General features: G+C 46.3%; 1 protein-coding gene across 2 annotated transcripts in view; it reads left to right on the plus strand.

Moving 5' to 3' along the window:
• Positions 1-4,217: 4,217 nt before the first annotated feature.
• The window catches only part of VPS26C (VPS26 endosomal protein sorting factor C), a 69,580-nt gene continuing 60,127 nt past the window's right edge, over positions 4,218-13,670 (plus strand). For both annotated transcript variants that reach the window (XM_086408704.1, XM_086408778.1), the window contains exon 1: positions 4,218-4,318. In XM_086408704.1, the coding sequence (XP_086264830.1) occupies positions 4,262-4,318 (57 nt within the window). In that variant the 5' untranslated portion in view covers positions 4,218-4,261. The remainder of the gene's footprint in view (positions 4,319-13,670) is intronic.

Consider the following 13,670-nt stretch of genomic DNA (forward strand, 5'->3'; position numbering starts at 1 on the left):
TTAGAAGACACTATACATAAAAAGAAACTCAAAATGGATTAAAGACGTAAATGTATGGCTGGATACTACAAAACTTACAGAGGAAAACATGGGCAGGACACTCTGACATTAAGTGCAGCAAGATCTTTTTTGACCCACCTTCTAAGAGTAATGAAAATAAAAACAAAAAATGAACAAATGGGACCTAATTAAACTTAAAAATCTTTTGTACAGCAAAGGAAACCATAAACAAAATGAAAAGACAACTCTCAGGATGGGAGAAAATACTTGCAAATGAAGCAACTGACAAGGGATTAATCTCCAAAATATACAAACAGCTCATACAGCTCCATATTGAAAAAGCAAACAACCCAATAGTCTTAACCACTCTACCACCAGGAAAGTTCCTATATCCCTAAATATTTATGTGGTATGTATTTTTTTTACTAAAAAACTTTCCAGGTGGCGAAGTGATAAAGAATCCACCTGCCAATGCAGGAGACGCAGGAGCCACAGGTTCAATCCCTGGGTGGGGAAGATCCCCTGGAGGAGGGCATGGCAACTCACTCCAGCATTCTTGCCTGGAGGATTCCAGGGACAGAGGAGCCTGGCGGGCTACAATCCATGGGGTCACACAGTTAAAGGCAGAGCCCAATTCCCCTTCCTTCTAGTATGGGCTGGATTTAGTGACTCTCTTCTAGTGGACAGAAGAAATGTTAATAAGAGAAGTCAGGCCACACAAGCCACTCTAGCTCCCTGCTTGCTCTCCCAGTGGGATCATCTGTTCTGGGAGAAGTTAGTTGCATGGGCTCCCTAGCTGCCTATGGAGAGTCCTACCTGAGGAGGCCTCCAGCCCACAGCCACGTGAGGGAGCCATCTTGGATCTTCCAGCCTTCGTGAAGTCTTCAGGTGACTGTGGCCCTGACGTCACCACTTCTACCACCTGAGACTTTGAGCCAGAACAACCTAATGAAGCTGCTCCTAAGTTCATGACCCACCTTAAACTACTAACTGTTGGGGTAATTGGTTATGTACAGTAGATATTAATACAGGGAGGTTTGGAGCTGGAACTGACCCAAACTGGGGTGAGGGAAAGAGGTCTTTATACCCTAAATTGACTAGTCGTTACATATGGGCTGTCCCTGCCACCATCCAAGGGACCACGACTCTGCGGAAAGCAGTTTTCTTCAAATGAGAGTAAGTTTTGAAGAGTGACTTAAATGAGAAATGCTGAGAGCAATACTCTAAGTCTGGGAACATGTCCTTCAGTCCTGAAAGAAGGGTCTGAGCAGAGCATCACAGCGTCCACTAAAAGATGTTCAGTGAGCTCTCTCCTCTAGCCCCAGACAGGCACTAAGGTCACGGCTGAAAATAACACCTTACCCCACCTTCTAACAAAAGATGCCACAATCGGAGACAGACACATTCCCCAGGGATTAATAGAAGTTTCAGATCTGGCCCGGCTTCCATGAAATACTTTCTCAATCCTCTCCACAGTTTATATAGGAAGGCAGGAGAAGGAATCAAAGGAGGTGGCTGGCCTTGTGCAGCACACAGTCTCTGGTGGGAAGTGGTGTAGTGGGGGAGGCTCTAAGATAACCTCTCCTTGATACCAGTAGGGGCTACTGGCAGGAGAGGCGAGTGTTCTACTCCCTACTTGCAAACCTGTCTAGGCAGCATTCTTGATTAATTGCCTGTATTTCAAAAAGCAGGAAGATGATTGAAGGGAGATGGCAGGGTGGAAACCAGAGACCACGGGACAGCTTCCAGTCTGGTCCTTTTGTGTGGCAAGGATGTGTGTTTCTCAAGAGTCAGGGGGACTCAGTGGCAGATAAATGGTCTCTGGCTGTCTTGCTGGACCCTTCCCCAGAAGACTCATATCCTGCTGGGAGTTGGCAGTGGGGTGATGGTAAAGATCAAGCCGGAAGTAGATCTTCCATGAAATCATACAGAGGACAAGGCCCATCAGGCCTTCCCATTTCCATGAAAGAAGTTTCAACAAGGGCCAGTTATCCAGAGAAGCAGGGATCCACTAAGAAAGAATTCTAGCAATGTAAAGTTAGACATTTGCCTCAACAGAGAAGCCAGACCTTGAAAAGATGCTAAGAGTCTGAGAGCCAGAACCATGACTTGTACCTTTATACCCTCAGAATCTAGGGTTCCACTCAAGCCGGGAGATTGACACTTTGACAGGGTCTGATGTTCAGTAACTGAAATCGACCAGAAGGTCATGGTGTCACCTAAGGAGTGCTTAAGGGATAGAAGAGATTCAAAAGAGCAGTGACTGGAGGAAAAAAAAAAAAGACTGTTCTTTTCGGAAGTCATCACACTGAGAGGAGTTTAACAAACTGATTATACTGATCACTGCTGGAACTAGAGCACTTTTTGGCACCCCACTCCACTACTCTTGCCTGGAAAATCCCATGGTCGGAGGAAGGAGTCGGTCATGACTGAGCGACTTCACTTTCACTCTTCACTTTCATGCATTGGAGAAGGAAATGGCAACCCACTCCAGTGTTCTTGCCTGGAGAATCCCAGGGACAGGGGAGCCTTGGTGGGCTGCCGTCTATGGGGTCGCACAGAGTCGGACACGATTGAAGCGACTCGGCAGCAGCAGCAGCAGCAGTATTCGGTGAAGATCGTGTTCAACCGACACAGATGAGTGAAATACAGTACACTTGTCCTCTATGAACCAGAAATGTTGAGTTGCGACAAAGCAGGTTTGCTGAAGCAAACAAGTCTAGAATGTGTATCCCTTTGTTTTCCTGTACTGTCTACTGGGATTAACGTTTTACCATTTGGAAATGATGGGTGAGACTAGCAGAGAAGGACCCACTTCTTGAATTGCAAATAGACTAGACAGTGATTAGTAAGTCCCCAATGAATTGTTTTTAGAATTGCTGAGTTTGAGCTGCCAGGGAAGTTACCCTAGACCGCAACGGAAGCCGTTGGGGGCAGAGAGGAGCTGAAAACTGAGATCTGAACATTGGGAAATACCTGTTATCAACCTTCAAAAGCAACTGTAGCTATAGCACCATCACGGTTGTCCTAGAAAACACCTTACATTCTCATGAGAGAAGTACTCGTGAGAGTGAGTCAGGAAACCGTTTTAAAGAAAAACTCTCACATAATCCTAAAAGTAACGCACTTTAAGAAAAAAAGAAAATCGGAATCTCAGAGTCTTAAAAATCAAAAAGCACTTCCTCCCTGTATTAAGTCAGGGACCAAAACAATTAAAAATATGCCTCTCTTATTGGAAAGTCCCCTGTTTAAAACCTTGACAAGGAATTTTATTTCAATAAAAGTAGTCGGCTGCTTCGCCTGGAAGCAGTCCTTCCGGAAAACCATACGTTTCTTGTGTCCAGGTGAGTGGGCTCTTGCTGAGAATAAAAAGACTAGGTATGACCCTCTCAGTTTCGAGGTTATACATTTCCACGCACTGCCGAGACGCGGGGCCTACGATCCGCGCCTCTTCACACTCTGCGCACGAATATGAATATTCAACGCCTCGTCCCAGGGCGCGCGTCGGTGAGAGTACCCACAAGCCCCCGCGGCCCGGCGGGGCGGGGCCAGGCCGCCCGCGCTCCCTCAAGACCTTGGTGCCCGCCGGCGGGGGGTGTCGGGGAAGCCCGCCCATCAGCGCTTTGCAGGTCGGGAGCGCGGGGCTGTGGAAAGGGCAGGGAAGACCGCCTCGCCGAGGACGGACACAAAGCCTATGTCCTCAGCGCCGCTGGAAGAAAGCGGGAGGGTGGGAGGACTAGAGGCAACTAGAGGAAGGGATTAGAAGAGAAGGCAGTCTCCATTATCACCTCCTTGAAGGCAACGCAATACCGTAGCGCCGCTTCGCGCCGCACAGCCTGATGGGAGCCTCAGCCTGCGGGCACAGGCTGCGCCCTCGGCGCGTCCCGGCCCCGCCCCCCCGCGGGGCACGCCGGGAGAGCCGAGTTTACTCCCTCCCCCTGGTCAACGGGCGAGAAGAGGCATTTCCGGCGTCAAGACTGGTCTTTACGGAAGGGGTGGGGTTTCCTCGTTCCCGCCCCTCACGCCCGGGGGAGGCCGGGCCAAGAGTGACAGTCCTCGACCCACGCTAAGGCCCGCCCCTGCGCCGGAAAGAAGAAGGGTGGGGGGAGGGGGAGAGTCGCACTGGCCGAGGGGGCAGGGTCACGTGACGCAGCTGCGGGCGGGGAGAAGGGGCGGGGCCCCGGGCGGAGAGGCGGGGCGAGCCCTCCCCGCCTTTCGATCACGCGCGGCAGGAAGTGGTGCGCGAAGCGAAGTATTCACGATGGGGACCACCCTGGACATTAAGATTAAAAGAGCGAACAAGGTTTATCACACTGGGGTAAGTGGGGGGAGTGGGGTGGGCCTTCAGGTTCTGTGGTCTCCCCGGGTCTGGCACACTTCGGAGTTTCCCTGGGCGGGTGCGTCCGGGTCAGGTGGGAGCAGCCAGGTGCATCCTCCGCCAGGTGCGGCCCCCTCCAGGTGCATCTCGCTTGCGCGGCTGGCTGCTCTGCAGCGGTGTCCGCTGGGGTTGCCGCCGCGGTGGGAGGGCGTGCAGGGCCCCTGGGCTGCAGCGCGCAACCGTCTGGCCCCTTGGACATCCAGCCCGGCCGGGGTCTTGAGCTGTGACTTCGCACTGCGGTCCGAGGAGCTCAACCATCAGATTATCCTTTTCTCGCTTGTAAGAGGAATGCAAAGGTCTAGGGCCATAAAGGCAGCTGTAACCTTGGAAGCAGAAATACACTCTGTAGGCCGAACAAAAGTTACTCGTTTTTCTGGTTTTGAGGACGGAAGGAATTGCATTTTAAAATGCAAATTAAAAAAAAATCTTAACGGTGCCATGAACAAGTTTTGTGCCATAGCCTCTTAATCTCTTCGGGCACCAGTTTCCTTATTTGCCAAAGGAGAATGCAAGGTTTTTCTCCCTCTAACTCGGGCAGTCTCAACCCTTACTGTAACTAAATAAGAATCCATCGCTCTGGAATATACGCTGACCGGGGTTTCATACCTAGAGCCCCCTGTGATTCTGGCCGCTGTGCAGCCGGGTTGAAATCGCAGCCAACTCTCTTGAGTATGTGTAATAAAATTGAGAGGAATGGTTGGTCACGTGAATGCAGCGAGGGCTCAAAAGGGATGCTTAAAGCCTTTGGGGGCAAGACCATTGAGGAAACTTCATGTTTACACAGATGCAAGATAATTTAGTCATCTCCAGATTATTAATTACAGAGGGAAGAAGCTACGTTTATAGTGCAGGAATCTGATAGTCCCTGTCCTAACCAAGACCTGCGGTGAACCACCTTACCGCCACAGTTGACGCGTTCTGGCACAATAATAGAGGATTCTGGTAGGGAGGACTGAAGACACGACCCAGCTGTGTGGTGTTCTGCCGAAAATGCCTAACTGCACTTAGTTCACAGGGAAATAGGCATGTTCACAATTGAGAAACATTCTGTCCATTTATTGGCCTGGATTCTTCAAATGTGTCAGTGTCATTAAAAGGACAGGACATTTTTTTTTAAGATTCAAGAGATGACAGGGATATAACAACCAAATATGATACCTAATTTTTGATAAATTTGAATATGGGGTATATGTTAAATAAGAGCTTTAAATTCCCCCAGTCTAATGTTCATATTTCGGTTATGTGGGCAACTGCTCTACCTGCTGAAGTATTTAGGAGTGAAGTGTAATAATAACTAAATTTTAAATGGCCTGGTCATAAATTGTGTGTGTGTGTGCGCGCGGGCACATGCATGTGGGGAGAAAGAAAGCAACAGAGAAAGAAAGCCAACATACTAACAGTTGCTGACTCTGCTTGAAAGCCTTATGGGTCTAATTTGATGTCTTAAAAAAAAAAAGGCTTTATTGAGATCTAATACCATAAAATTCACTCTTTAAAGTGTATAATTGAGTGGTTTTAATATACTCAAGTTGTGCAACCATCACACCTGTCTAATCTTAGAACATTTTTATCACCCCCTCCCCAGAAGAAACACCACACCGAGAATCCATCATTCCTCATTCCCTCTCTCTCTTAGACCCAGGCAATCACAGACCTGTTTTCTGTCTCAATGGATTTGCCTGATTAGGACATGGTCATGTATATAGGATTGTATAGTCTGTGGTCTTTTGTGACTGACTTCTTTCACTTATGCATGAACTTTGAACACATTATGCTGTTGTAGCCGATATCAGTTCCTCATTTGTTTTCATGGCTCAGTAGTATTCTGTTGTGTGGATATGTCACATTTTATTTATCATTCATCTGTTGATGGACATTTGGGTTGTTCTCACTTTTTGACTATTATGATTAATGCTACTTTGAGCAGCATTAATCTAATACAGGTTTTTGTGTGAACGTGTATTCCATTTCTCTTGGATATATACCTCGGAGTGGATTTGCTGGGTAATATGCTAACTTTGGCTCAGTGGTAAAGAACCCACTCATCAGTGCAAGAGATGCGGGTTCACTGTCTGGGTCAGGAAGATCCCTGGGGAAGGAAATGACAACCCGCTCCAGTCTTCTTGCCTGGAAAACCTCATGGACAGAGGAGCCTGGCGGGCTGCAGTTCATGGGGTCGCAAAGGTTTGGGCGTGACTTAGTAACGCAACAATGCTAACTTTATATTAGGTATTTAAGGGCCTTCCAAACAGTTCTCTGAAGCACCTGCACAGTTTTCCGTTCTTAGCGTTAGTGTGTGAGGGTTTCAGCTTTCTCGGTACTTCGTTTTCTCTTAACTTTTCTGTAGCTTGGAAAATACCAAAAGCAAGAATTGGGAAGACTTCCCTGGTGGTCCAGCTGTTAAGATTCTGTGCTTCCACTGCAGGGGTCAAAGGTTCACTCCCTGGTCAGGGAGCTAAGATCCCGCATGCTATACACAGCAGCCAACGGGTAAAAAAATAAATGAATTTTAAAAAGGGGGGGGAGGCAGGGACAGGCAATATGTACATTTAGTTTTAGTACTTATTATTTTCATTCAAAAGGTAACACATTTTATTCCGAGATGTTACAGCAGCTGGGATGTTTTCTGTGTTTTAAAGTATGGTAGAAGTAGCAAAAGTTCAGTTCAGTTGCTCAGTTCTGTCCGACTCTTTGTGACCCCATGAATCGCAGCACGCCAGGCCTCCCTGTCCATCACCAACTCCTGGATTTTACTCAAACTCATGTCCATGGCGTCGGTGATGCCATCCAACCATCTCCTCCTCTGTCGTCCCCTTCTCCTCCCGCCTTCAGTCTTGGCATCCGGGTCTTTTCCAGGGAGTCAGTTCTTCGTATCAGGCGGCCAAAGTACTGGAGTTTCATCTTCATCATCAGTCCTTCCTATAGATGGTGTATGCATTACTAATACCAGACATCAAAAATCAAGAGATGCTGTGAAACGGAAATTCCTCGGAACGTGGGCACCCGAGTCCGTTTCTGTGCTTTTCAGGCTCTTAGTTACTATGGAAGCATGTGAGAATGGTTTTGGTTCTGTGGACACCGAGAGCCTAAGTTATACTGGGGTTTTAAAATTGTCATTTAGGTGGTTTTCCTCGAAAAGGATGCTCATTCAAGGTGGTGGCGTTCGGTTTTTTCTCCCCCCCAAATCACAATTGAATCATTTTAAAAATATATGTATATAAACACAGGATTTTACAGAAGGCTGGGAAGTGAAAAGTCGGGTTCCTCCTCTTTCTGGCCCTTTTTCTGTCCTTGGAGGGATCCGTTGACTGTGTGTGTGCTTGTGCCAGACATTTCCCGTGAGCAGTAGTGGCACGTGTACGCAGACACGCATGCAGATGCAAAACTTAATCTTTTTGCTGAACCGTGTAGCCTGGCTGTGCACGCCTTTCCATATGAGCACATCGTCATCAGTTCATTCTTTTTAGACTGTTAACTTAAAGCAGATTTATTCAATCCGTGTCTGTGGATCTCCTGATAGATGTAAACACACCGTCACCTGTGCTCCGGGGGTGTGTCTCTGTGGTAAGGGAGTGCAGAGGGAGGTGTAGTTGTTTGTGGGGGGTTGGGGGCGGGGGGCAGGGCCCTTCTGGAGCTTCATTGAGATGGTGAGGCTCCAGCCTAGTGTTGAAAGCTAAGTGCTGGGCCGGGGTCTCCTTCCGCCCCACCCCCCACCCCGCCTCCCCCCCACCCTATTTGTTTCCAGCAGAAGAAAGACAACAGAAGCAAAAAGAGCAGGACCTGGGGGACACTGGCAAAGCCATCCAAGTCCACAGATTGGCTTCTCTTATTCTTATTTCCCCACTTTCTACAGCTGCTCATCCTCATCTCATTTGTCGGTGACTTTTTAAAGAGACTTTCCTCCTTTGTCTTTCTGGAATAAAATTTGTTTTCTTTTCCTTGGGTTTATTCCCCTCTTCTCATGTTTATTGTTTGTTTGTTTTCATATTTTAACTTCATAAATCCGGCTGTTTGGCTTACTAAATTGTGGCCCTTTTAAAAAAAGCAGGCCTTTTTTCCCCTAAGTGCACCTTCTCCAGATCTTAATTCTCATCTGGAGGATGAGTCTGAGCCTGCTCAGAGACTTTGTCGTGAGAATTAAAAGAGATAATGTTTGAAGATATTTACTACAGGTTCAGACCCAAGTGAAGTGAAAGTTGCTCAGTCATGTCCAGCTCTTTGTGACCCCATAGACTATACGGTCCATGGAATTCTCCAGACCAGGATACTGGAGTGGGTAGCCTTTCCCTTCTCCAGGGGATCTTCCCAACCCAGGAACTGAACCCAGGCCTCCTGCATTGCAGACAGATTCTTTCCCAGCTGAGCTGTGAGGGAGGGGTCAGATGGTCGGTGGTGGTAGCACCAGGCTTTTCCATGACTTCAGAGTCACTGATGTAAGTCACACTGTTCGTGCACCTCACAAATGGCATGGTCTGTGCTTGTCAGATGCGGTAGTGATTGCTGGATGTGTCCCCACTGCAAACTGGGTGTGACTTTGGCATCCCCATGTACTTCTTTGCTCAGTGCAGTAAGTGTGTTCTTGAACCAAAAGTTTGACTCAAATGCATTGTACATTACACTGTATTTTCAGTGTACTAGAGGAGCTTATTGCTTCAAAGAACCCTGTCGTAAATATTTTTGTAATGTAAATATGGTTCGTTTGTTTTTATAAATTCGAAATGTTTTACATTCTGAAATCCTGGCCCACATACTCATGAAAATGACACTGTTCAATATTACGGGTTGTGAAAAACATCAATGGGAGATTTACTGCCCAGCATAGCCAGGTTGCGGTGATGAGGAATTTGTGCACAGTGGGCTGATTACTGTTACTACAAGAACATCTAGGTTTGCATTTTGTCTTACTGGCTTTCATATAATTTCTTGTTTAAAAAAAAAAAGATTAAAGAGGAAAAATCCTTATTATGCCAGTTCATTATTTTGAAGAAAAATTGCAAAGCTAGGATGTTGTGGGAAAAGCCTCAGTATTCTGCTGGATTCTTGATACATTAATGGTCAGTTTTAGTGACTGCTGGTGCAGATCCTTGGGGTAGGACTTTGACCTTGGAGGAATGTCGGGATAATTTTGAGGGAGGTGTGAACCCTTTAAGGAACGCAGTTATCCAAACCTCAAGTGAGTCTTTTTTCTCACTAATTATCTAATACTCCCGAAAAGGCTTGTCTTCTCCATCGTATCCCAGCCCTTATGTAATGCATGAGAAGTATTTCAGAGTTACCAAGGCTGTTTGAACCCTGGGACGCAGCGAGAGTGCTCATTAGTGGCCCGTTTGGTGTTATTTGCAGCAAATTCTGTCCTGGCCCGAGGATTACTGATCAAGTTCCCTAACTTCAGATTATACTACAGAGCTCCAAAACAGTGTGGTACCGGCCCAAAACAGAAATACAAACCAATGGACAGGCTAGAACGCCCAGAAATAAACCCACACACATATGGTCAATTAATCTATGACAAAGAAGGCAAGAATATTCAGTGGAGAAAACACAGTCTCTTTGATGAGTGGTGCTGGGAAAACTGGACTGCTACATGTAAAAGAATGAAATTAGAACATTCTCTAATACGATACCCAAAAATAAACTCGAAATGGATTAAAACCTCAATGTTAGATGGATACTATAAAACTCGTAGAGGAAAACATAGGCAGAACACTCCTTGACGTAAATCTCTACAATATCTTTCTGGATCTATCTCCTAGAATAATGGAAATAAAAACAAAAATAAACAAATGGGACCTAATTAAACTTATAAGCTTTTGCACAGCAAAGAAAACCATTTACACACACAAAAAAAACCCTACAGAATGGGAGTAAATATTTGCAAATGATGTGAATAACAGATTCATCTCCAGAATATACAAACGTCTCATAGAGCTCAGTATCAAAAAACAACCCAACCAGAAAATGGGCAGAAGATCTAAATAGACATTTCTCCTCAAAAGGCACGTGAAAAGATGGTCAGCATTGCTAATTATTAGAAAAATTTGAATCAAAACTACAATGAGATTCTATCTCACACCAATCGGAGTGGCCATCCTCAAAAAGTCTACAAGTAACACACCTGCAGAGGGTGAGGAGAGACGGGAACCCTCCTACAGCATGGGTGGGATTGTAAACTGGCGCAGCCACGATGGAGAACAGCATGGAGGGTCCTCAGAAAACTAAAGATAGAGCTGTTCTGTGATCGAGCAGTCCCACTCCTGACCGTATATCCAGAGAAAACCATAATTTGAAAAGATGCATGCCCTCTCAATGTTCCTTGAGCACTATTCTCAATAAGACATGGAAGCCACCTAAATGTCCATCAACGGTGGTAGATATATAACTATGGAATACTGCTGCTGCTGCTGCTAAGTCACCTCAGTCGTGTCCGACTCTGTGTGACCCCATAGATGGAAGCCCACCAGGCTCCCCCGTCCCTGGGATTCTCCAGGCAAGAACACTGGAGTGGGGTGCCATTGCCTTCTCCAATGCAGGAAAGTGAAAAGTGAAAGTGAAGTCGCTCAGTCGTGTCCGACTCTTAGTGACCCCATGGACTGCAGCCCACCAGGCTCCTCCATCCATGGGATTTTCCAGGCAAGAGTACATGAGTGGGGTGCCATTGCCTTCTCCGATGGAATACTACTCAGGCATAAAAAGAGTGAAAGAATGCCATTTGTATAACATCAGTTCAGTTCAGCCACTCAGTCGTTTCTGACTCTTTGCAACCCCATGGACCGCAGCATGCCAGGCCTCCCTGTCCATCACCAACTCCTGGAGCTTACTCAAGCTCATGTCCATTGAGTTGGTGATGCCATCCAACTGTCTCATCCTCTGTCGTCCCCATCTCCTCCCGCCTTCAATCTTGCCCAGCATCAGGGTCTTTTCCAGTGAGTTGGTTCTTTGAATCAGGGGGCCAAAGTATTGGAGTTTCAGCTTCAACATCAGTCCTTCCAAAGAATATTCAGGACTGATTTCCTTGAGGATTGACTGGTTTGATCTCCTTGCAGTCCAAGGGACTCTCAAGAGTCTTCTCCAGCACCACAGTTCCAAAGCATCAATTCTTCGGTGCTCAGCTTTCTTCACAGTCCAACTCTCACATCCATACATGACTACTGGAAAAACCATAGCCTTGACTAAACGGACCTTTGTTGGCAAAGTAATGTCTCGCTGCTTTTTAATATGCTGTCTAGGTTGGTCATAACTTTCCTTCCAAGGAGTAAGTGTCTTTTAATTTCATGGCTGCAGTCACCATCTGCAGTGATTTTGGAGCCCCCCAAAATAAGAGTAACATGGATGGACCTAAAGACTATCATCTGAGTGAAGTAAGTCAGACAGAGACATATATCATGTGATACCACTTTTGTGTGGAATCTAGAAAAATGATACAAATGAACTTATTTACAAAGCAGACTCAGACAGAAAGCAAACCTATGGCTTTATGCAGAGGGATAAATTAGGAGTTTGGGATGAAAATATACATATATATAAAATAGATATTAATGACTACCAAAGGCCTATTGTATAGTACAGGTAACTACTCAGTTAACTTGTAATAACCTATAATGGAAGAGAATGTAAGAAAAGAATATATACGTGTAGCTGAATCACTTTATACCTGACACTAAGACAACATTGTAAATCACTATATTTCAATAAAAATTTTTAAAAAATACTGTCTTTGTTTTTTTTTATTGTCTATATGGAACAGACAGTCTACCCTTCATTCATACGCTGGAGAAAATTCAGGCTCAGAGAAACGGTGCTTTTCTCAAAGTGATGGAAATCATATCTTACCCTTCATCCCACAAACTACAGTGAATGTTTCCTCATAAACAGCTCAAGACAATGAGCATTGTTTAGGATAAAGAGTCCACCCCCCTCCTTCCAGTTCTAAGCAATGAGACTTTTATTAAATGAAATCTTATCAAATTAGCTTTGTAATATATCAGTTTTAATAAATCTGCTGCTGTTTCAGTCGTGTCCGACTCGGCGACCCCATAGATTGCTGCCCACCAGGCTCCTCCTTCCCGGGGATTCTCCAGGCAGGGACTCTGGAGTGGGGTTAACAAATCTAATATCCATTAAAATAGTTCCTTTTATAAGCAGATAATAGAGCTTTTGCATTTGAAGTGACCCTGCCACCCTGCCCTCCCTGACGCTTCCTCAGTTCGCTTCCTCAGTTCCCAGAGTGGCTGCTGAAGCATCGGCACACAGCAGGGGCCCACTGGTTCACAGTTTGCAAAGTGCTAGTTGTAGGATGTAACGGCCAGCCAAAGCCAACCAGGTTGAAGTTTCTTCGTATCAACCCATTTTAGTTTGTGTCGTGCCAAAACCTGCAGGCCTTGTTAACTTTTTTAATGCAGTACAGCACAGCCAGGCTTAAAATGTTCTGCTTTTATTTACTGGAGGATTAAAGTAAAAAAAAAAACAACAACAAGGTAGCTCCCTACACCATACAGATTGTCGGCCCACAGTCCGCGATTACTGAGGTTAACTGGACTGACCATCCATGGGTAAATCACCTGCCAGTTTCCCTCTTGAGTCCTGCTTACCTGAGGTTCTTGGGCCAGGAGAGCCAGCAGAAGCTGGTAGGCTCTGTCCACTTCACTGTTCTCCCGGGGGTTTAAACGTACCCAGGGAAGGGCAGTAGGAGGTTGTCGGTAGCCTTTAACTCTTGATGGGACCCTGTACCTGATTTATCTCTTCTGACTGATGCTCAGAAGGGATTTCTGAGCTCAGAAAGGGCTCTCCCCTGAGGAACTGGGAGGGTTACACCAGCTGTCCTCCCAGCTGTCCGGCAGGTTCTTTGGGTAACTTGGCGTCCGTGCTTTCTCGTGATGCCTGGGCTCCGTTCATCCTCACTACCCTGTCCCCCCTGTGGTGTTCTTACCCATGCTCACGGTTTCACTGTCAGACCGCAGCCATGTGAAGGACACAGATGGTAAAGGTGAAGGTAGCCACGTGAAAGTAGCTCAGATGGTAAAGAATCTGCCTGCTATGTGGAAGACCCGAGTTCGATCCCCTGGAGGAGGAAATGGCAGCCACTCCAGTATTCTCGCCTGGAGAATCCCATAGACAAAGGAGCCTGGTAGGCTACCTACCGTTCATGGGGTCACAGAGAGTCGGACACTGAGAGACTAACAGTTCCACAGCAGGCACGACATTTGCCAAAACCTGGCCTGCCTTTTGTTTCATAAGAAGAGATCGTTTAAGACTGTTAACTCTAAAACGCAAACATCCCCTTTCGGAAAGGAGT

The sequence above is a fragment of the Bos grunniens genome, chromosome 1 (assembly GCF_055505025.1).
Source record: "Bos grunniens cultivar Pamir isolate PY7600 chromosome 1, Bosgru_T2T1.0, whole genome shotgun sequence".
Taxonomy (NCBI): domain Eukaryota; kingdom Metazoa; phylum Chordata; class Mammalia; order Artiodactyla; family Bovidae; genus Bos; species Bos grunniens.